Source organism: Triticum aestivum, chromosome 3D (genome assembly GCF_018294505.1).
Source record: "Triticum aestivum cultivar Chinese Spring chromosome 3D, IWGSC CS RefSeq v2.1, whole genome shotgun sequence".
In the NCBI taxonomy this organism is placed as follows: domain Eukaryota; kingdom Viridiplantae; phylum Streptophyta; class Magnoliopsida; order Poales; family Poaceae; genus Triticum; species Triticum aestivum.
The window spans coordinates 27,938,159-27,960,577 of NC_057802.1; the positions used below are offsets into that span (position 1 = coordinate 27,938,159).

The 22,419-nt window shown below is 46.5% G+C and overlaps 2 protein-coding genes and 1 pseudogene across 3 annotated transcripts; 1 reads left to right on the forward strand and 2 right to left on the reverse strand.

Moving 5' to 3' along the window:
* The first annotated feature begins 430 nt into the window (after positions 1–430).
* LOC123073902 (germin-like protein 11-1) lies at positions 431–1,179 on the forward strand. The gene has a single exon (XM_044496901.1). The coding sequence runs from the start codon at positions 431–433 to the stop codon at positions 1,097–1,099; it is 669 nt and encodes a 222-aa protein (XP_044352836.1). The 3' UTR covers positions 1,100–1,179.
* A 1,513-nt stretch (positions 1,180–2,692) lies between these two features.
* Positions 2,693–4,553, reverse strand: LOC123076090 (uncharacterized; annotated as a pseudogene).
* Positions 4,554–7,126: 2,573 nt separating this feature from the next.
* Positions 7,127–12,350, reverse strand: LOC123073903 (glyceraldehyde-3-phosphate dehydrogenase, cytosolic). 2 transcript variants are annotated; one of them, XM_044496902.1, is made up of 11 exons: positions 11,861–12,350; positions 9,570–9,961; positions 9,317–9,490; positions 9,171–9,232; positions 8,981–9,080; positions 8,637–8,783; positions 8,469–8,549; positions 8,222–8,364; positions 7,747–7,839; positions 7,558–7,647; positions 7,127–7,480 (listed from the first exon to the last, which is right to left on the reverse strand). In XM_044496902.1, the coding sequence occupies exons 1-11, from the start codon at positions 12,270–12,272 to the stop codon at positions 7,426–7,428; spliced, it is 1,749 nt and encodes a 582-aa protein (XP_044352837.1). In that variant the 5' UTR covers positions 12,273–12,350; the 3' UTR covers positions 7,127–7,425. The 2 variants fall into 2 exon arrangements, 1 of the variants encoding a protein (XP_044352837.1); XR_006435786.1 differs by lacking the exon at positions 7,127–7,480 and having other exon boundaries at positions 7,599–7,647; positions 7,952–8,364.
* Positions 12,351–22,419: the final 10,069 nt, after the last annotated feature.

A 22,419-nucleotide genomic window follows, 5' to 3' on the forward strand; every position in this document is an offset into this window, starting at 1 on the left:
CAATTTTTACCAGTATACAAAGTAGGCGATGAACGTCTCCTCGGATACCATCACCATTACCACTGAACACTAATTGAATTGAGTATCAAGCATCATATACAATGCGCGCATTACTGAAGACTTGCCAAGTGACCAAGTCTGAAGCATTTTCAGCATCAGCGTGACAATTTATCTAGATTTGCAGCGTAGGGTAGCCTGGAGATGAACCAAATGGCTTAGGGGCGTCGCTAGAATCGGAAAGCTTCATATTAACACCTTCACCCTTTTGCCACAGTTCAGAGATTGTTACTTTGGCCACAATCCGAAGCAAGTTCTGTAGCGAACTCCAAGAAATCTGATACAGGCTGCACAGATTTGGCTTTGGTTGCACTCCTTTCTCATCACTTTATTTAAACCCATGAATTTTTACTCCCATCTCCGCGTCCAGGAGATGAAGCTCTTCACTGTCCTGTTTTCCTACGTCCTCCTCCTTGGCCTCTATACACCACCAAGCCTGTCAGACAGTCCACCTCTTCAAGATGTGTGCCCCATGGCGCCTCGGGGTGGAAGGAAGCTGTTCATGAACGGTTACATCTGCAAGCACCCTAGCACTATACTGGCTTCTGATTTCAAGACACTGCTTCTCAACCATGCTGGGAAACTAGACAACATGGTCCGGTCATCTGCGAACATCATCACCGCTGCTGAGTTCCCTGGCCTCAACACCCTTGGCATGTCGATGGCACGCACCGACATCGACTCCTACGGGATAGTGCTTCCCCACTCTCACCCAAGGGCGTCGGAGATGATGTTTGTCCATGATGGCAGCGTGCTGGCCGGTTTCTTTGACACCACCGGTAAGCTGTTTCAGAAGAGACTGTGTGAGGGGGATGTGTTCATATTTCCCCGTGGTTTGGTTCACTTCATCATGAACTATGGTCTCCGCCTTGCGACGACGTTCTCGGTGCTCAACAGTCAGAACCCTGGCGTGGTTGGAATCACCCACGCGATGTTTGCGCCAGATTCAGATGTAGTTGAGGGGCTGGTGGCCAGAATGATGAAGTTCAGAGAGATGGAAATCCCTGACAACAAGACTACTGATTTTCCATGGACTTACTAGTGAAACCAATTATAGTATAATTTATCGACGGATGATGATTTTCACATTTCAATCAAGACATGTATATGGGCAGAATTTCATTTTAGTGATGTTCTATACTCTATACTCTAGCCGATTAATTTCTGTTGGAATTATAAAGAGCAGTATCGCGACACACATATTGGGAGCAGAACTTTCTATCTGTTTACCCTACATGTGGCTTGTTTAGCCTAATGATAATCCTGGACGCTATGCGTTATCTCTCCGTGGTGTTGTTTCTATCTCAGCAGTGTTGCACAAGCACACCCAAGTTTTGCAACCTTATTGCAGCTTTGACACAGATTTTCGTCAAGCAGCAGCCAGCCAGTCTCTTTGATTTAGCATCACCAAGGTTTGCGTCCTTTGGACTGTATGTATTGTAGCCTTGCTTTTCCTTTTGCTTTACTCAGCGGAACTCCATGCCATTTTATAGTATTGTTATCTTTTTGCTCGTTGCAGTTGATCGGAGGTCCCTTTCTTTTCCCTGCCTTCTTTTGAATGTGAAGCTTACTTTTTGTTCTCTCTTTATGGAAAGTTTGATTCGTAGGAATATGCCTATGATGCCACTTACGGATTTGTGCAAGGACTATCCTACCAATCAACTAACTACTCGTGCATAGGATTCCGAGCTAGCACTCGGCAGAGAGGGAATGAATGGTTACTCGACTGCGCCTTGAATTCACCCCAGTGGCATGCTAAGCAGCACAACTTTTATTTGACTAGATTTGCAAAAATGTTATGAAATTTGATTTCATATACCATGATAATAGGGAGCACTACATTGTCACAACAGTAACAGAGATAGTTCAGTCAGACTCGGCACCCTCTAGGCATGGTTGGTCTTTCCATGAGCAGGAGAGTAATTCATGTCTGGCTTGTCGTACGATACGCTAGCACGTTATGTGACTTGTGTCTCGGTCATACATCTTACGTCATACTTCCTTCGTCTGGAATTACTTGTCGCTCAAACGGACGTATCTTGACGAGCGACAAGCAAGGTTTTGGTTACCGCTCGATATTTCGAGTTACCGCGTGGTTACCGAGTTTTTTGGCCCCCCCTGGGTAAACGGGCGTTTCCAGCAAAAAAATCGATATTTTTTGAAAATTTTGAATTTAAACGACCAACGTATAGTCAAGTAGTGTGGAAACTGATAAAAGACACCTGTTAATCAATGGTCTAGTCGTTCGTGGGCCACGGCCTATAAGCGCAGCGTCATGTCTTCGAATCCCGCTGCTGCCATCTTTTTTTTGCCTAATTCTATGATATAAACGGAATAAAAAGATTGTTTGGCCTTCAAGGTTTGAACTCGAGACCAAAAAGACAACTAGGACGTCAGGCTATGAGTAGACGCCACTGCGCTACGAGCACGTTTTGTAAAATCACAGTGCCTTAGTTATTTGTCATCCGCCAAATATTTGAATTCGAATTACATTTGAAAATTTCAAACGGTATTTGGTCTGTATTTTTTGGTAACCATGGTAACCGCGTTTTTCGCACAACAGTACTTGTGTAATCAAAACACACTGGATTTTTTTCCTGCCATAATCTAGATATATCTTGTCAGGATTATCAGTTCACCTACGACCTGATACATCCCAAGCTAGAGGTGCAACCGAGGAGCTCACATTCACAGTAATAGCAAAAGCTACTGGATTTGTAACAACAAAAGTGTGCTCTATGTTGGTCTCTGCATTCTTGGTACCTTCCAAGACTGACAACCTCAGACATTTTGAGGCCTTATCTTGCAATCAATCTGCAGACACCACATTGCAAGCTTTATCATCTGAATTACCTCAGGTGTTTGCATGTCGTTACTGTCCTTTGCAATCAAATCCACCAACTGATTAGTCTTAACCTTTTCTTCCAACATGGTAATAAGATGCAGGCTCTCTTCAGACCAGGATGAGTCGACATTCTTTCTTCCGCTGATGATTTCCATGACCACAACACCAAAGCTGTACACATCAACCTTTTCTGTAATTTGCGATGTCAACCATTCTGGAGCTAACTAGCCAGGTGTGCCTCTCGTTCTAGTAACCACTTGGCTCATGTCTCTATCAATTAGCTTGCATAGTCCAAAATCAGAAAGCTTACCATTGAAGTTTTCATCTAGAGGATATTTTGTGGCTTGACATCCAAATGAGCAATTTTCTTCATGCACTCCTCATGAAGGTAAGAGAGGCCCTTAGTTATGCCCATGATAATCTGTCCATGGCACGCAGGTGCAGGAGGATCTGGGGTAGAAGATGTCAGGTCGCTCAGGGCACAGAAGACGATCTGGTAGTTGGTGCCTGTTGGGCAAGTGAACCTGGTGCTTGAGCTATCATCCCTAGAGTAGCTTTACGCGTTTGGGCACATCTGCACAAAGAAAAACGAGTAGGTGGTGGGTTCACAACTGCTCAACTTCCCAGTGCAGCAGTACTTGCTCTGGTTGAACACCATGCAAGGATTGTTGCACCCCCCCCCCCCCCCCCCCCCCCCCCGGGCTAAGCTGGCTCGGGCACTGCGAAGTGATGTTGGCTGTGCAGCGTGCTCCCTGCACCCTGCCCCTCCCTGGGCCCGCACTGGCAGGAAGTCCATGGACACGTTGAAGAAACCTTGGACAAGGGAGATGTCGAAAAAATTTGTACTGTTGAACTGGCCACTCGTGAACTTTGCGAGCGTCCTGGGCGGCTGACATGGGCCCTTGCAGGCGAGCAAGCCACCGTAGTCGCCCGTCTAGCATGCCCCGTTGCCCTTGCCATCGAACGAGCAGCCCGTTCGTGCCCAAATTCTCTGCCTACCAGTCGTGGCACCAGCGGGCACCTCCAGCATCCATGACTTCCCCGGATCAAGCCGCATGCCACCGCCTGGCACGCGGCCAGCCACACCGTATATGAGCATCAGTTGGTGATGGGTAACACTAGTTTGATTTACAATTTTTTTGCTGAGTGTCACTTTATCTTGCACAACCTCTTACAGGAGTCCTGGCTTTGCTACTTTCTCGTGGGACTGGATTTCATTTATAATTGTTTTGCTCACTTGAGTGAAAAAACAGAATGCTTGTCTTAACTAGACAATGGATTTCCACTGTAATTGTTTCTGGTCTAATTTATCTTTTCAAACCCTTCAGGCCGATCAGATTTAAAAAGAAAAAATAATACTTCCTCCGTCTCATAATATAAGAGCTAGCGTTTTTGACACTCCGATGAACTGCGGGTTCCCACGGGGTGGAGCTCAATGTTACCAAGCCGAGAAGAAAAAGGCGAGAAAAAAAAGGGAATCATCGTACGATGGTGCCCAAGTTTGTTTTGTTTCCTTAGCCAGTTGGATGCCAGAGATCAATCATCGTACGGTACACACATATATATCTCCGATCGGGCCAAAGAAATCCATCCTTGTTTCTACCCCCAGCGTACGTCTTAGATCTCCGTTCCTCGTACGTCCCGCCGCCATGAGCAAGAGCGAGAGCAACTCGACGGCCTCCGTGATGGACGACGAGGACCTCCTGTGGGAGATCCTCCTCCGCCTCCCGCCACAACCGTCTTCCCTCCCGCGCGCCTCCGCGGTCTGCAAGCGGTGGCGGCGCATGGCCACAGACCCGAGCTACCTCCGCAGCTTCTACGCACACCACCGGGACCCGCCCCTCCTAGGCTTCTTCGAGTACCAACGTGACAATATTGTGTTCACCTCCATCCTCGATGCTCCCGATCGCATCCCTCGTGAGCGTTTTAACCTCGGACGCTACGGTTGCTACCACGAGGACGGCGCACCCGGCATCCCCTCCTCAGAGAAATACGTGCTTGGGTGCACAGAGAGCTCGTCGTGTGCACCCCTATCACTGGCGAGCAGCGCCGCATGGCCGTTCCGGCGGAGTTCAAAATAGTCCCCCGTTGCATCAACGGGGCAGTTCTCTGTGCTGCCAATGACCAGGGCCACGTGCACGGCGGCTGTCACTCCAACCCCTTTAAGGTGGTCTTGGTGATCATGTATAGAGACGACCATCAACCCCTCGCATGTGTCTACTCCTCGGAGACCAATGCATGGGGCAACCTCATCTCAACAGCCGCTCCATATCGGATTTTTAATGCTCGTAGACCTGGGTCACTTATTGGTAATGCATTCTATTGGTTGACTACGAGGAATGACATGCTTGTGTTTGATTTGGTGGAGCAATGTCTAGCTGTGCTCAGTGGGGCCACCGGTTAAAAATTGTTTCATCCATAGTCAGATCATCCAAGTTGAGGATGGCGTTGTTGGCTTTGTCATATTATCTTATCCACACTTTCAAATATGGCAGAGGAAAATCAATGATCATGGTGTTGCCACATGGATGGAGTGGAAGACCATTGAAATGCATAATATTCTTGCGCTCCCTCCTCAAATTGTCAGAGGCGCGGAAACTATACTAGGATATTCAGAGGATGCTGACGTGTTTTTTATATATGTGGACGTCAATTTTTATATGGTTCAATTTAGGTCAATGCAATCCAAGATACTTCATGAAACATGCTATATCACTGACTACCATCCTTTCACAGGGTTTTATTCACCAGGTAATTCTTCATACTCAGTATTTCTATTGTAGGAGTTACCCAATCCAATTATTTTTTCTACATGGCTCAAACATATATATATATATAGACACACACATTGTGTGCTTCTTAAGTCACTAACAATTAAGCTTAATCATTGATTGTCCCTTTGCTAGATAGACAGACTTAAATTATCATTAGTTGTTTTTTACACTACTATAGTGTCAAAAACACTCTTATATTATGGGACGGAGGGAGTAGCTGAGTAAACTACTTTCATTATGAAGTAGTATCTAAGCAATTTGCTTTCAGAACATTCCATGCATCTAAAATAGATGCAGTTCTTTCATTATGAAGTATCTAAGTATACTGCTTTCAGGAATCTTTTTTGCATTTACAAATGTAGTTTTTTTATATTGCAAGTATAAAAGTTGAGCCATAATTCATCTATAAAAAGTGATTTATTTTTCTCAAGTCACGTTTGTCAGCTCAACTGTGTAGACTTACTCGTGCCTTCCATCATCCATTTGCTTCTTCCTAGGCACTGTCATCAGTTGAAGTTTTATGCTTCTAGGCATAAACATTGCTGGTGGATGTGATGGAGCTGAAGTATTGCACGTTGCATTGGTATGACTATCTGCTCTGATTTGTCTACAACAGGCAATAATATATTTTGAATATGATTTGTGAGGTTTGAACCATTTGAATTGTAAATATCCAGATGCCTACATAGGTAGCGTCATAGCATTCACCCACAAACTACTGTCAATTTGGTTATATGTGTTCACGCTTGTGAGTGACACCAACAGACATCATTTGAACTGATGGGGTTCACGCTTGTGAGTGACACTAACACATGCATCAACTAAACTGATGGATTGCAAATGATATCTAAATGTCAAGAGAAAATTACTCCATTTTGGATTGCAAATGATATCTAAATGTTGAACAGGAATGGCCTCGAAGTGTTAAATTTGCATTAATATTCATTCTTTGGGATCTGGTTGATTTTAAATACCAGTCATGTGAAAGTAGTAGTAATAATAACAATAATACTAATAATTAATAATAAAATATCTAACTAGATTCTAGAATGTATGTAATCTCACTATATATAAGTAGTTGGACAAAGAAAATGACATTCACTTAAAAACTACTGCCGGTGCATTTGCATGATCCACTTTGCTAGTTATTCAAAGGTATAAGATAATGATTATTATGTGGGTTGCTATCAGGTTTCAAGAAATTGGCAAGTTTCCAGATAAATAAACTTTCATCGTTTCGGCCTTGTTTGAAGATGAGTTGCGGTAACTTTCAAAATTGTATGGCGGATGCGAAGATGACCAAATTCAAGACAAGTTTCAACATTTTTATATTCAGTCTTAATTTGTACAAATTTCAAAAAACAAGGCAAATGAACAGAACTTGTTAGCACATGAACAAAACTGTACATTGACTTCACCTTAACCGTCAGCACACTACCAACAGCCGATGTAGTTCATGAGGAAGAATTTACAAAGACTACACACATCTGTATTCATACAAACAGCCAGCCACATTGCTGACTTCCACTCAATATTTGCCAAAATAACAGGCAACCTATGGCATGGCCTGATTAGCTATCTAGGAGACTAACATTCACCGTCTCTTCTCATGTGTGTAGTACTCAACACTGATAAGCATTTGCCTCGTCAGTACAAGCAGAGGAACATAGCAGTATTTACAAGGTGTAACAAAGGGTGCAGAGGGCTGTGTTTCTAAACTCTTCCCATTTCTGTCGTAGAAGCTCTTCCTCAATCAACTCTAGACTTCTTCGCCATGTGTAGAATCATGTCAGTGCAGCGCTGGCTGCAACACAAGGTACATAAGAACATAAGGTGTTTTCCTCTGAAGAATCTGCGTGCGTGATGATAAAAGATAATTACCCGTAGCTGCGCTGGTGGTTGAACCATGCGAAGAGCTTGAAGGAACCGTCCCCCAGCATAGCTCCAGCATCCGCATCAAACAAGCACGACCTGCATTTGTCAAGGCCATCCAAGAAACTGATGAATGAATGCCCCCAAACCACGGCAGCACATGATGATACATACATGGTGACTACATGATACAATTACCTGCAATCTCCTAAATAATCTGTGGCCTTGAGACCCACTCCTCCCTCCAGGTTAGCTAGTACATAGTGAAGTTCCTCTGAAGAAGACTCCTTCCTGCAAAGTACAGCAACACACATTTCAGAAAATAATGCACTTTGAAGCAAAGATGCTTGCAGTTCTGCTTGCAATCTTTCATACATACAAGACAAGGAGTACATGGAATTACCAAAGTTTCAAAAAACATGCCGATCCTTTGTCGAAAACACCAGTTCCAGCAGACATTTAAAATATACCTTTCAGTAGAAAATGTACTTGGGAACAGAGATACTAGCAACTTGACTGAATTGCACATTACCAGGGGTACACAAAATAACAAAATTCCGATAAAAATGTCCATCCTTTGTTGAAAATAGCAGTTCCAGGTGAGAATTCACAGTTATTACTTGATAACAGACAAGGAAAAGTCACTTGACAGCCAACTGGGCATTGAACTTACCTGACAGAATCCTTGATCATCTCATAGTCAGCACACTCGTCAAGCCTAACGGCCAGTTCCACACAAGACAGTTTCACCTGAGGATCATGGCTCACCGTCACATGGAACCTGTCGACTAAATCAGGAATAGCGGAACTGAGTGCCTGCAGTTTACCAAATGTAACAATCAGGACGTCTGCTGAACAGATACTGTAATATCAGTTGTTTTAAGATGATAATAACACATAAATACTAGGTTGATTCTTACCCTGCCAATTTCTGCAGCACTAGAGGATGGTCCGGTTATAGTCACCTGGCACTCTCTGATGCCAAATTTGGTGTGGAGGATCTGAAAACAATTCAAAGTCATCAGCAACTATACAAACCAAATTGAGGCAAAGAGCTAGCAGCTAAACAGAGGATGAAACTTGTAAACCTTGGCGAGCAGAGCAAGACAAATTGTAGCGGTATCAGCTATTGAGATGATGCTAATATCTGGCGTGTAAATATTTCCGTTGACACCGTAAACAAATGTGGGAGCTTCATTGCTCAGAGCACAGATGATAACCTTCTTGGCACCACCCTAGCACACAAGACAAATGCATGTTTCTTTACTTCGAGATACAGATAGGAAATGTACATCCGCGAACTTTGAGATTATTAAACCCAATAAAAACCTGAGAAAAGAAACAGCCCCTACTATACTGATTTACTGTTTTGGTCACGCTGAACAGCTAAATACATAGCTTTTGATTTAACAAAAAAACCAGTGGTATATACCATCAAGTGAGAGCTGGCAGTATCCGTGTCAGTGAATATTCCAGTGCTCTCCACAACGTAGTCTGCGCCGAGATTGCCCCAGGGTATTTTTTCAGGCTCACTAAGATTGGAAACGACGTGTTAGGGCTTAGTACTTGAAATGGTGGCCTGTAAATGTAACTGAATTTATTGACAAAATGGAGATTCATACGAAATAGATAGAACTTTGGTGGGAGGGAATAAATCAGGAGGCATGTCCTCTAGAGATCTAGCCTGCAAATTCACCAATTGATGCACAGTAAGTCAAACAACAAATATAGTAACTCAATTATGAACAAAAACATAAAGGTGGCATACAATGTCATCTGCGCTCAGAAAAGGGTCGTTAACGACGACTAGTTCCATGTTCTTGCTGCGTAAAATAAGCCTGGCCACAAGTCTCCCGATCCGCCCCAAACCATTGATCCCAATCCTCGGTTTGGTTGCTTTACCAGGTCGGGGTCCGAGCTTAAGTCCGCCATGCTTTGATTTCTGCAAAGACGCGCAAATGAATTTCGGCAGCAGTAAGACTTGAAGAAGATGGTGAAATAAGAGACCAGCAGATAACTACCTTGACTTCGTAGAACTGAGGTGGGTGAGCCTTCTTTCTGAACTCCAACGTTTCATACTCACCCTTTGTAAGCCAGTCCCTGTCCATGTACTCAAAACTCCTATGCTGCTCGTCAAAAACAGTTTCCGCCACGTTCTTGATGACCTCGTTGAGCTCTGCCACAGGTATAATATCCTCCTCATCACGGCTCCGCTTCCTGGGCCCGACTTCACTATCCTGGTACATCGTCTTGGCAAACGGATCCCCCTTGACGTACACCGGGCTCGTGTCCACCGGTGCATCTTTGTCGGGAAGCTGTGCCTGCAGCGAAGGCGCCACAGGGCAGCTCAGGAGCGCTGGGAACACCGTGTCAGCTGGGCACATGGCATAGGGGTCCGGCACATGCCCAAATGCTGATGCACACCAATTCCAGCAGTGAGTCGGTTAACCATAATGCAAGAATAAAACAATATTATTTTCTGACTGGTTACAACAGCAATCGAGGAGACAATTTATCCCCTGATTTAAGAAGACAGCATGCCTTTATAACAAAGTAAGAAACTAAGCTTATCTACTTCTTCCTCGGATCGTTCAAAAAGGAATATATCCCAGAACCACAGGTCATGATTTGTTCAATGAATATTAATTCAACAACATTAGTATAAATAAGCATTCCTCGCTATCGAATTGACCATCGAATTTCCATGATCAAGTTATACTGTTTCTAACTAGCAAATTGAGCAAACAGTGAATGTTCGCCCTAACCTTGAGGCAAGAATTAATTGATTAGAATCATGTTAATGGACCCAATATAATGCACTTAGTTCATTCATCAATTAGGCACTAGTTGTCGAACCCTGACAATACCGCCACCTGATGCGACAGAACTTTCTCTTATTTCTACCGGAAATCAATAACTCATTCATCAAGGAAAGATGGTGAAGTTCTTCCTTGATGCAAGAAACAATAAGCTTATTTCCAAACAGCAGGCACGGTTCGACATAGCAAAACTTTCTCTTATTTCTAATTAACGGGAATCAGTAACTCATTGACAAAGGGGGACTTGATCAACATCCACTGACTTCACAAAAGAAAACAGCCATCGAGGCATTAACTTTCCTCTGAATTTAATATGACAGCATGCCTGTTCAAGGTACTAGGCTCATCTGCTTCTTCCTGGGATTCAAATAAAAAGGGGTTACAAAAGAGACCTATCCAAGAAGCAGGCTAAGATTTGGAGAATGAATGTTAATTCTTTGACCATCGACTTTCCCTGATCAAGGTATACTGTAGCTAACTACCTTGAGGCAAGAACTATGTGACTAGAACCGTGTTAATGGACGGAATCTGATGCACTTGGTTAATTTTTCCATTAGCCACCAATGCAACAGATCATGTTCTAACGCATTCATTCATCAGCGAAACATGGTGAACGGGAATCTAGAACTCATCGACAAAGGGAGACTTGATCCACATCCAAGAAACAGACACGGAACTAGATTTCAGGAAGTCAGTCAAACAAATCTGTAAAATTAAGCATTCGTGCCTGCTGGATTTGTAAGCAATAATTAGTTGATCCACCAAACGGGAAAGAGAATTGACAGCATTAAAATTGCAGAAGCAAAACTAACAGCAACCGTAAATCACCAAAATCGCTGTGTCCACCCTGAACATCCACTGACAAAGAAAACAGCAGCTATCCAGGCACTAATTTTCCCCTGATTTAATAAGATAGCATGCCTGTTAAATAAACTAGGCTCATCTACTTCTTCCTGGGATTCAGATAAAAAGGGTTAAAAAAGGGACCTATCCAAGAACCACAGGTTAAGATTTCCCTGATCAAGGTATACTGTAGCTAACTAGCTGATTGACCAATCAGAAAATGTATACATCAAGAATTAAGTGACTAGAATCTGATGCACTTCTTGTTAATTCTTCCATTAGCCACCAATGCAACAGATCATGCTCTAACGCATTCATTCATCAGCGAAACATGGTGAACCAGAATCTAGAACTCATCGACAAAGGGAGCTTGATCCACATCCAAGAAACAGACACGTACGGAGCTAGATTTCAGTAAGTCAGTCAAACAAATCTGTAAAATCACGCGTATGTGCTGGATTTGTAAGCGATTAGTTGATTTGATCCACCAAACGGAAAAGAGAATTGACAGCATTAAATTGCAGAAGGAAAAATAACAGCAACCCAAAATCACCCAAATCACTGGTTGATTAGCAACAAACAAGACGCGCGCGCGTGCACGGTGATTCGAATCGAAGAAGAAACGGCGGGGCCAGAGTTGAGAGTTGTACCTGAGCCAGGCGGAATAAACCGGAGCAAGGCGGCGTTGGGCGTGGCCGGCGCCGTCGCCGAGGATGAAGCCGTGGTCGTGGCGGAGGAGCCGGCGACGAGCGTCGTGCAGGCGGTAGAGTCGAGCGCGGTCGCGGCGGAGGAGGCGGAACCGGCGAAGACCGCCGTGCAGATGGTAGAGTCGAGCGCGGCCGCGGAGAAAGAGGTCGAACCGGCGAACAGCGTCGCGCAGGCGGTAGGCTCGAGCGCGGAGGAGCAGGAGGCGGCGAGCGGGGCCACGGAGGTGGCGAGACCCGTCGAGGAGGAGGCGCCGACCTCGGTGGTCTCGGGCGCGGGCAGGGCCGCGGCGCTGGCTGCAGACCCCGCCGAAGAGGAGGAGGAGGCGGCGGTGGATTCCGGCGCGGCGGAGCCCATGGCCGCGAGGGGAGCTTGCAGAGGAAGAAAGAGATTCTGTTACGGTTGTCAGTTGCTTTTGCTGGCGGGCGGGATGCGTTTGAGTTTGAGTTTGAGGAGGGGCGAGGGGCGCTCGTCTCTCTTTTAAACCCCAACAGTCGTCGTCCATGTGTTCGACGAAATGCCCCTTCCTCCAATTCTCTGCCTCTCGGAGAAATTGTTAGTAGCAGGGCATTATTAATTTCACCCCGGGTCAGTCGGATCAATCATTTGGTAAAAGATGGGTCCATCTCATTGTAAAGACTTTCACTCGATTACTCGCATCAAAATCGGACACCACGTGTCCCGTTTATGAACACCCTCTTTCTAAAGAATCCGTCGGGCGTTCTTCCCCGATAAACGTCAGACGCAATGAAGAATTGCGTTCAAAATAAAATCAGAGGAGGACACAGAAAACTCACAATGATTCCCAAAGAAAAGATACATCAACTTGATTGTCCATTTTACGAGTTGTCAAGACTAGGTATTTATAAGACTACTACCGGTGTTTCATGCCATACTGAATGGACTATGTAGACGAACGAGACAATCCAAGAATGTTGAAAAGCTTGGATTTATGAGAGGGGGCAGTCGACCGCTAGGGAAGACGTCGTTGTGGATCTCCTCTCCGCGTCAGAGTTCCGGGTGAAGACCCTTGTCCGGTGTGGCTAGACAGCGACAACACGTTGGTCTGTTCTACCTCTTGAGGGCATTTGTCGAGGAGCTTAGGTGTCCTAGGTGGTTGCATGGGGTAGTTCTCAGTTTCTCCTGGGTTCTCCTTCGGTAGCCTAGTTCATTGCCTTCTTCGCGTTCCGGGTAGCTTGGGATATGCTTTGTAAGAGGGTTACTTCACCACCTTGTATCTTTCGACTGTGTATTTTGTTTGTTTTGTGCCTTTATTTATAAAGGGGACGAAAGCCTGTTTCGAGTGTTGTGTAGTTGGATTCCGACAACCCTTTTGGGTAAGTTTACACTTTTTAGCTCTTCTCTTTTTTGGCAACTTTTCTGTAATTGTCGAACTTTAGAAATGCATATACATTCAATAAATTGTGTGATAGCCTTGTGAATTTTGAAATTTGAAAGCACTCAAAACAAACTTTTAGGAATTCAAAACTTCATGACTCTCAACTTTTACAAAATCCAAATATATATATTGAAAGTTCAATTGCTCTACATCCTTTTGAATCACCGTACATTGATTAGCCAACTTAACAGATGATTCTAAAAAGATTGTAATCACTGCGTCGAAGCCTGGCCGCCGCCCCTCTCCTCGACCCCCTCCCTCCCGATCTCATCCTTCCTGATCTAATCTAGTTTTCAAGTCACCGCCGCCCCTCTCCTCGACCCCCTCCCTCCCGATCTCATCCTTCCTGATCTAATCTTGTCTTCAAGTCACCGCCGCCCCTCTCCTCGAACCTCCCTCCCGATCTCCTCCTTCCTGATCTAATCTAGGCTTCGAGTCACCGCCGCCCCTCTCCTCGCCGCCGCCGGAGCTCCGCAGGACAAAGCTCGGGCAGGGGACGATGGCGGTAGCGGGGCCTTCCTCCATTGCGGCGAAGATCCACGCGGGTGTCGTGGATAGTGATGCGGCTCCAGTCGTGCGGTTTCTCGGCGGCAGACATTACCCATGGGCATGCTAGATGATGGAGGAGGTTGATCTGGTGATCCAGCCGGGGATAGGCGCGAATTTGCCTGTGAAAGCTTGGTTCGGCCTTGGTCAGATTCGTCAACGGTGGCGCTCACATGCTTCGTTCCCTCAATGAAGGCTTTATGGGGTGATTCGTGTTCCCTGTGTGCCCCGAGGAAAACACCAGGTTCGGGCTTTCCAGATTGGATGATGGCGATGTTCCTGCATCATCGCCCCAAGGGGGGCATCATCTTTGCGGTTATACATCAGCTGGGGGGACAAGTGTTTGACTTGGTGAAAGAGCCCAGTCTTCGTATGCTTCTTGTGCGGTGACCAAGGTGGAGTGGCGTTTCATCTACAACATCGATGCTGGTGAGTCTTGGCGGCAAGGTGCAACGGGGTCTCGGCGCTGGAAACTGTTTGCTGGGCGCGCGCAGGACGCTGGCTGTCCGGCGACGTGGTGGTGTTGACGGCAGAAGGGTCTGGCAAGATCAGTGCGTTAATTTCTCATGAAGATGGGACCGCGAAAGAAGATGGTTATAAATTCCACAGCGTGTGCATGCGGTGCACACTGAGGGTCTGCTAGACCGGTTGGTGCTCCCGGCTAGCCAGCGGGCGGCTTGGTGAGGCTATCGGATTTCTTACTGTGCATGACGTGAGGTTAGGGCACATCATCAATCTTGTAGGTGGAGCGATGATTTTCGTCGGGAAGGTCGCTTTGGGTTGATCTATGTTTTTTTTGTAAGAAATGACCGTGTGCATCGCTCGATGCACAGACCGGGCATAATCCTTCTTTTTGAAAAAAAGTGTGAATCAAGAATATATAGCGAGGATGGTAAACACTCTATATTATAGGAGAAAATTAAATTGACAATGTGCCAATTATTACTCTCGACCCTAAACATCTAATGCATATCTGATTAGAGGCCTCCATATCATGCATGTGTGGTAAAGTTGTGTCTCGATGGAGCCTCACACCAAGGGCCTCTTTGATTCACATGATTGTATTAAAAATGTAGGAGTAGAATCAACACTGGACTGAAATATCATGTCAATTCGAATATATAGGTTGCACCCCAGGAAACACAATTATTCTTTTAAAAGGTTTGAGTGTATGCTAGATATTCTATGATTCCTAATAAAAATCCTAGCCTCAAACAACATGTAGGGTTGTTACCGGATGATGTTTTCCGGGGCCCGAAGCTGTCTAAATCCTTGTCTTGTGTTGCGTCTCGCGATTCCGATCAATCCCTCTCAAGCTACCGCATAGATGCGTTGGCCTCACGACTAAGTCCTCACGCTAGGACATCTGCCGTGACAATTCCACGACAGTTGGCGCCCACCGTGGGGCCCGCGCACGGTGGTGTTGAGTTCTTGGAGGGATTTTCCTAAGGATCGAGAAGTTCGCAATCAGCTAAATAATTAACAGACGGTGCGTGAAGCTCTACTCTGAATCAAGGGGATGAGAGTGCCTGTTATGCGCCGCCACGACCGGATGAGTCGCAAAAGCCAGATTGATTTTTGCTGAAACCGCTGGAGAGTCGCCAAGGCCGACGAGAGCGATTCATCAATCCAAAAACCAGATCAATTTTTGGAGCGTTGTGCTGTGTGGCCGAGACCGACAGGAATTCAATCAGTTGCATCAATCCGTTTTGGTTCGTTCGCGTACTGTACACAGCGTTGCAGGTGCTTGACTTACAGCAGCTCCACGCGTGATTCACCTTTACTTGACGGCAGCCACGGGCCCAAGGCAACCGCAGTCTTTTTTCGCTGCTATTCCAGATTTGACGGATCAGGAACATCTCACATAAAAATCAAAACTGATACTACTTGATCTACTAATACTATACTTCTAGTACGTGGTCGATGTCATGATTGATCTCTCAAGTCGTTGTCAACTAGTACTCTGTTTGTCACATGAAGGCCGAGCGGAGCTGCAAGTTCAGATTGGTTTTTTCTCTAAACACTACGTCTACCCAAGGAAGTTACCAAGAAGGATAAGCAGTCAGTATAAGCTGAAAGCACTTGGAACTGAAATCACGGACTGCCCACCGGGCGAACTATGCATGCATATCCTGCAGCAGCTGTAGGTCAAAAAAAAGGGCCATGAGCCCACAACCTGGAGGAGACGGATCGGGGATGGTCAAACCGACCACGACTAGGACGAGCACGGGACCGGAGGATCGACTCGGACTCGGCGGCCTTGCTGTCCTGCCTCCGCCGCTGGGCTCCGCCTACGCCAGTGTGCCGCGTCTCCGCCTGCCCTCGCCTGCGAGCCACGCCGGTGCGCCAAGTCGCCTCCACACAGCCTCCTCCAAACCGCCAGTACGCCAAGCTGGCCTCGCTGGAACCACCGCCGCTGTCATGCCTCTAAGCCGCCATTGCTCTGAATCATTGGAGCCGCCTGTGCCTCCACTTCGCTGGCCCGACCGCCCTTGTTGCCAGGCCGCCGCTGCTGCCTCGCCGAGCTGTTCTGCATCTAAGAGGAGAGTTGTCGGCTCCGATGCTCTTTTCTCTGGTTTCGGTTGTGGCTGCTTCTTTTTCCACGATGGTCAAAACAAGTCACCTCAACTACTGATGTTACTTGCACTACGTGGATCAAGGTTGATGACAAGTATACATTATAAAGGTGTCGCAAAGGGGCGTGCGTCAAGATTATCTTTGCACTAGCGCTTGTCCGTGCCGTGCTGCGGGATGGATACATACGCAAGTCATCGCCCCCGCCACATCCAACACCACAGACGACTCGCCCGTCCGCGCCGCCTTACAAACGCCACGGACGATTCACCCGTTCGCCCTCGCGACCGGTTCACGCGTCCACACCGGCTTACAACACCACGGACGACTCGCACGTCCGCTTTCGCGGCCGACTCACCCGTCCGCACCGGTTTACAAACGCCGCGGCCAATTCATCCGTCCAACAAAAAATACAAGGTGCTATCCTTTCTATGTATTTTGTCAGCACATATTAAATCATCCGAGCAAAACTACTTTGCCCTGTTGTATTTTGTATGCAGGGAAATTACCCGTCGCAAAGTGGCATTATACCGCGGAGATGGAGACACGCCAAACGTTATTTGGCACAGGTGGTTGTCCTTACTCAACGGATTCCCGCACTGGCTTACAATGCCGCGGCCGACTCTCCCGCCCGCACCGGTTTACAGTGCTGCGGTTGACTCACCTGTGATTAACTTCATGGCGGATTACTTCCGGCCTAGACACATCAGGTGTTATTTCTCCTATGCATTTTCTTAGTATACTTTAATTACTATGAGCACAACTACTCTGCCTTACGGTATTTTTGTATGCAGGAGAATTATCCGTTACAAAGTGGTGTTATGCCACGGAGGCACGTTTGGCGGTATCGCGCGGCTTCACGGACTGGTGTGTCATGGTCCGGATTACATCAACGCGCCGGCCGGCTCGCCCGTCCGCGCCGCATTGCAGCACCACATACGACTCGCCCGCCCGCCCTCGCGACCGGTTCACGCGTCCGCATCGGCTTACAACGAGGAGGATAATTTGCTCGTCCGCACTGGCTTACAATGCCGCGGCCGATTCATCTGTCTGCTCCTGCGGCTGATTCACCCCCCTCCCCCCCGCGGCCGACTCGCCCGTCCGCACCGGCTTACAGTGCCGTGGCCAGCTCATCTGTTGCCCGGGCGAATCAGGTGATATTCATCCAAGTTTGTTCTTAACACATAGTATTTTTGTCAAAGAGCAGTTTATCTTTGCCTTGGTCTGCACTATTGTTGATGCAGGACATTTGTTCACTACGTCAAAACAAACATGGTTGACTCGCCTGCGCCGGTTTACAGCGCCGCAGCCGGTTCATCTGTTTGAGCTGCCTCTGACGCGGCGGTCGTCTTTTCCATCTGTCTATTGCGGCCGGGTCTACATCGACACACCAGGACTGCACCTGTCTGCATGAGCGGATTATTGAATATGAGCAAGTCACTGCTTGGGAAGCCCGGTTTTTTCTTCCAACAGCTTGGAGGAAAATTGTCATGTGTTATCAGCCGCCGTCGGCATTGGACGGCTCAATGGGCATGCGCACAAGTCGCCGCCACTACAGTTTGGTTAACTTCAGAACATCCAGTTGGAAGGAACCATTGGCCGAGTTGCTGACACGGCTCATACGGGATCATTTATAACCCGCTGCAGTCACCTGAACCTTCTGTGGATTCACATCGCGCTGTCAACACCAATGATATAACCCTTATGCTATGGTCAATATGGAGAATCTCAAAGCCAACTCCTCGAGTCGTCTTGAGACTTGGGGGCTACAATGATATGACTCGGCATCATTGGTCGGTTTCAATGCATTCAAGAACTCCGGGTCGTTGGAGGGAATGATAACCCGGTTCCGGAGGCTCCTACCATATTGATGAAAATTTAAAGGCCGTCAGAAAATTGCCGGTTCAAAATAAAGATTCCGGTTTAAAATCCGGTTCAAGAGATATCTCTCTCCCGCAAAGTTTTGAAGCTCTCAAATCCGGTTCAAACATCCAGCTCAAGGTAAATTTATATCTTACAAAGCTTTGGAGCTCTCAATATCCGGTTTACAAATTTCCGGTTCAAAAAGAAGTTATCTCTCGCAAAGTTTGAGTTCTCAGAAAAAAGGGACCAAAGAGAGTCTGTCACAAAGCACAACTCAAATATAGGTACCCTGCTTTAATGACCATTGGGAGCTGATCGTATTCGAATTTAGCTTAACCCTTTTGGTGTGACCCTGATCGTATTCGAATCAGAGTCGAATTTAGCATAAGTCTCTTTTTGCAAACAATTTTTGGATTTTATTTGAAGCTCTTTTGATCATATCTAAAGTGTATATGAGTGGTTGCTATTTAACCCGGTTTGACTTCGGATGATAAGTCGCCATCATATGACAATCATAAACATTTGGAAGTCTTGATTTCTAAAGATTGGGTTATCACCCTTACTGCATAGGTCACATAAACCGGCAGTGAAAATTCAATATCACAGTGGTTATATGTGAGATATTATGACATGCCCTGCGGTAAACCGCCAAGGGTTCTTGTGATCTACTTGCGTGCAGGATAAGACTACATTTGGGTGGTTACCCGCCCTGGTTTTTGATGTTAAGTCGCCAGGGCATATGTTGTTTAAACTTTGTAGGATTTACAGAGCTATGACTTACATAAATGATTAAATTCAAGCCCATCATCATAGATGGAAATTGGTGTCTCAAAAGGGTTATCAATTCTTGATTTTCTCAAAGGCTATAAGCCGCCGGGTTGTACAAATTCCGGCTTATAATGGAGGCGTATTAAATCGCCATCGGCCAAGAGCCGCCGGGTATTTAAACTCCGGATTGACCTATCAGCAGATGAGGTATTCAAAGTCGCTTTGGCGCAATGGCTATTATTTTATCAATGGATATGATTTATTCTACAATGGAAAGAATAGTCCCGAGTCGCTGCAGGCTTACGGCCCGGCACTTGGGGGCTACATTAATCAAATTGATATTACATCAAATATGCAAGTCCCATGTCACTGCCAGCATGCACCATGGCACTTGGGGGCTAATGCAAAGTCATTTTTTGCTCAACTTATTGAAGACCCGACTCATCACATTCTAAATGAGCCGGCCCTTAGAGGCTACCAATTGCTCCTGTCGAAAATTCGAGGTACACAAGCCTTAATCCATTATATTGAAAGATCCACTATTCAGTTGGTAGAGTACAAAGCTCTTAACCTTGTGGACGTGGGTTCAAGCCCCATGGTGGAGATTACATCATATACTGTTATTGTCAATGATCATATTTACAAAGTCCCTGCTCATTATTGCATAATGACCCGGCCCTTGGAGGCTACGCTGGTTGAAGTTTATATGAGCATGAGGCAATTACAAGTCCCAGGTTGCTGCAAGCATGACAACCCGACACTTGGGGGCTACATAATATGGAGTATTCAGTTTTTACTAGTGACTGAGATGAACAATATGGATTTCTTCAAAGTGGCAGCATTTATATTGAAGCAAGTCTTAAGCCATCACTTTGTTCTACTCAAGACTTGGGGGCTACAGGTATTATATTATTATCGAAGAAATATTTTCAAATTCTTTGTTTTGAGCAAACCAGATTGACCCGGCATCACCAATCATTATGACCCTGTGTCTACAACCCGACGTCATCAATAATCATGAACCTGCGTTGGCAACGATCGTGACCCGGAATTATCAGCTTTTATAACCCGACAATGGTGGTAATCATAAACTGGCAAGTTTTACATCTTCAAGCCGGCTGGATATCAGTTGAATATTTCAGAGACTAATATTTTTGTCAAGTCAGAGCATTAAAAGCCAATTCAAATGGATTCTTTATTTACAAGAGCCAATATCAGCAAATGGGTTATGAAGCTGGCCTATTGACCCGGATATTTCAGGAGAAAATGTCAAGGACTCAAGGATGATCAGGTGCCGGTTTACAAGAATATTTAACCCGGAGCACAACCTGTCAAATTTGTTATTGTGTTTATGTTGCAGGATCATTTTAACATGGATAAATCCAAATTAAACTGGGGGCTAATGTCGGGGATATACCCCGCGGTACGACCCGGCCAGACTTGGCGACTCACTGGTGACCCGCCCGGAGCTTGGCGATTCACAGATAACCTGCCCGATCTTGGCGACTCATTAGTAACCCGGCGGGCGGGTCAGATGGACAACAAGGCCTAAAGTCCAGAAGGCCGGCTCACGTTATGATGGGCCGGATTAAAAGGAAAGGGATGACGAATATTTCCTTTACGAGGAAGCAAGACCCGGACTTGTAATTAACTTGTAAGAGAAGATAGACTAGTCCTAGTCCTACTAGCACTCCACATGTAACCCGCCCCTCTAACTTATATAAGGAGGGGCAGGGCACCCCAAAGAGGGACAAGAAACAATCTCTAGGGCTAGAAACCGAGAGCCGGTTCCCGGCGACTCTCCCGTGATCATAATGAGACTTAGCCTCAAACAGCATGTAGGGGTGTTACCGGATGATGTTTCCCGGGGCCCGAAGCTGTCTAAATCCTTGTCTTGTGTTGCGTCTCGCGATTCCGATCAACCCCTCTCAAGCTACCGCATAGATGCGTTGGCCTCACGACTAAGTCCTCACACTAGGACATCTGCCGTGACAATTCCAGAAGGATACGAATCAAACAAGTGACATGGGGGGGGACCTAAAGATTATAATCCTCCAAAGATTCTATTAAAAGCGGATCAGGGTCAGACTTGCAAAGTCATAGTCATCGGCTTGCTCATCCTTGGTATTGCTCTTGCCGAAGCTCCCCTGCTCTAGCGTTACACAACCTAGTCAGCTACGTCGGCGGAGGGGAGTCCTCCACGGCTCCGTCTTCTTTGTCTTGGATGATAAGGCTTGCAGAGTCTTCTCATACGAGGCCCATGGGCCGGACTGATGGCCAAGGGCAGAACTGACCTATGGTGCCTCGGGCTGGCCTACTTAGGTCGGCAACCGTCAAGGTGAGGCACTGCTGGGTCATAACACCGTCAGTAGCCCCTAAATCGTTCTTCAAGCTTGGTTGCACCTCGACCAACACCAGACTACACACCGTCTCCAGGTTGCCGAGGTTGAATCTGGTTCTTCAAAGCTCACCTAACAGCAACAATTCGCCACAGGTCTCCGTTTGTCGTATTGCTTCCGAAATTTGGACGAACAACTCCAATCTTGAATTGTTGATGAAAATAGCCGACCTGCGCCAAAAAGCTTCCAACGCGGTAGGCCTTTGCCTTTCTGAGTCAAATTCCCGCATAACACTTGTATACTTAACATGTCTAGTCTTATCAGTTAGACCAGATTAGTCTCGTCAGCTGGTCAGGCAGACCACGCGTTAGACATGTAGGGTGTGTTTGGTAGGGTGTATGAAGAGTGCATGAGTCCAAAAGTTCCCTTCTCGACCCACTTTTGGGTGTTTGGTAGAGTGTATGGAGGGTGCATGAGTCCACACTAGTTCAACACAAATACACTAGGAGCATGCATGAAGAGGGGTGTTGAGTTGAGCATGCACGAAGAGGGAACAACTATGCTGAGATGAGAATGCAACCAAACACACCCGTATTGTCGGCCAAAGAAACATGTGGGCTGGGTGGAGCCCACCTAGGCCATGTCCCATCACCCGGTGGCCTGCGCCTCAATTCCAGCGGGCAGCAACGGCGGACCCCTCGACTCCCCCGTGGATTAACGGAGTTAACAGGATACAAGAGGATTCGCCTGCCATGCGAAAAGGATTGCCTACCATCATATCACCTTCCATCCACTAATAAAGGGGAATGGACGGAGTGAGGGAGAGGTTATACTCTCACCACCCTCCACTTCTTCTTCCTCCTCCTGCAGATGCTTCGCGACTGTCATGCCTCGCTATTGCTCTGCACCACTATGTACCTTGCCGCGTCACCGCACCACCACAGCTCCACTGCACGGAGCTTCCTCGCAACACCATGGGTCGTTGATGCTTGGCAAAGAATGGAAAGCTCGTCGT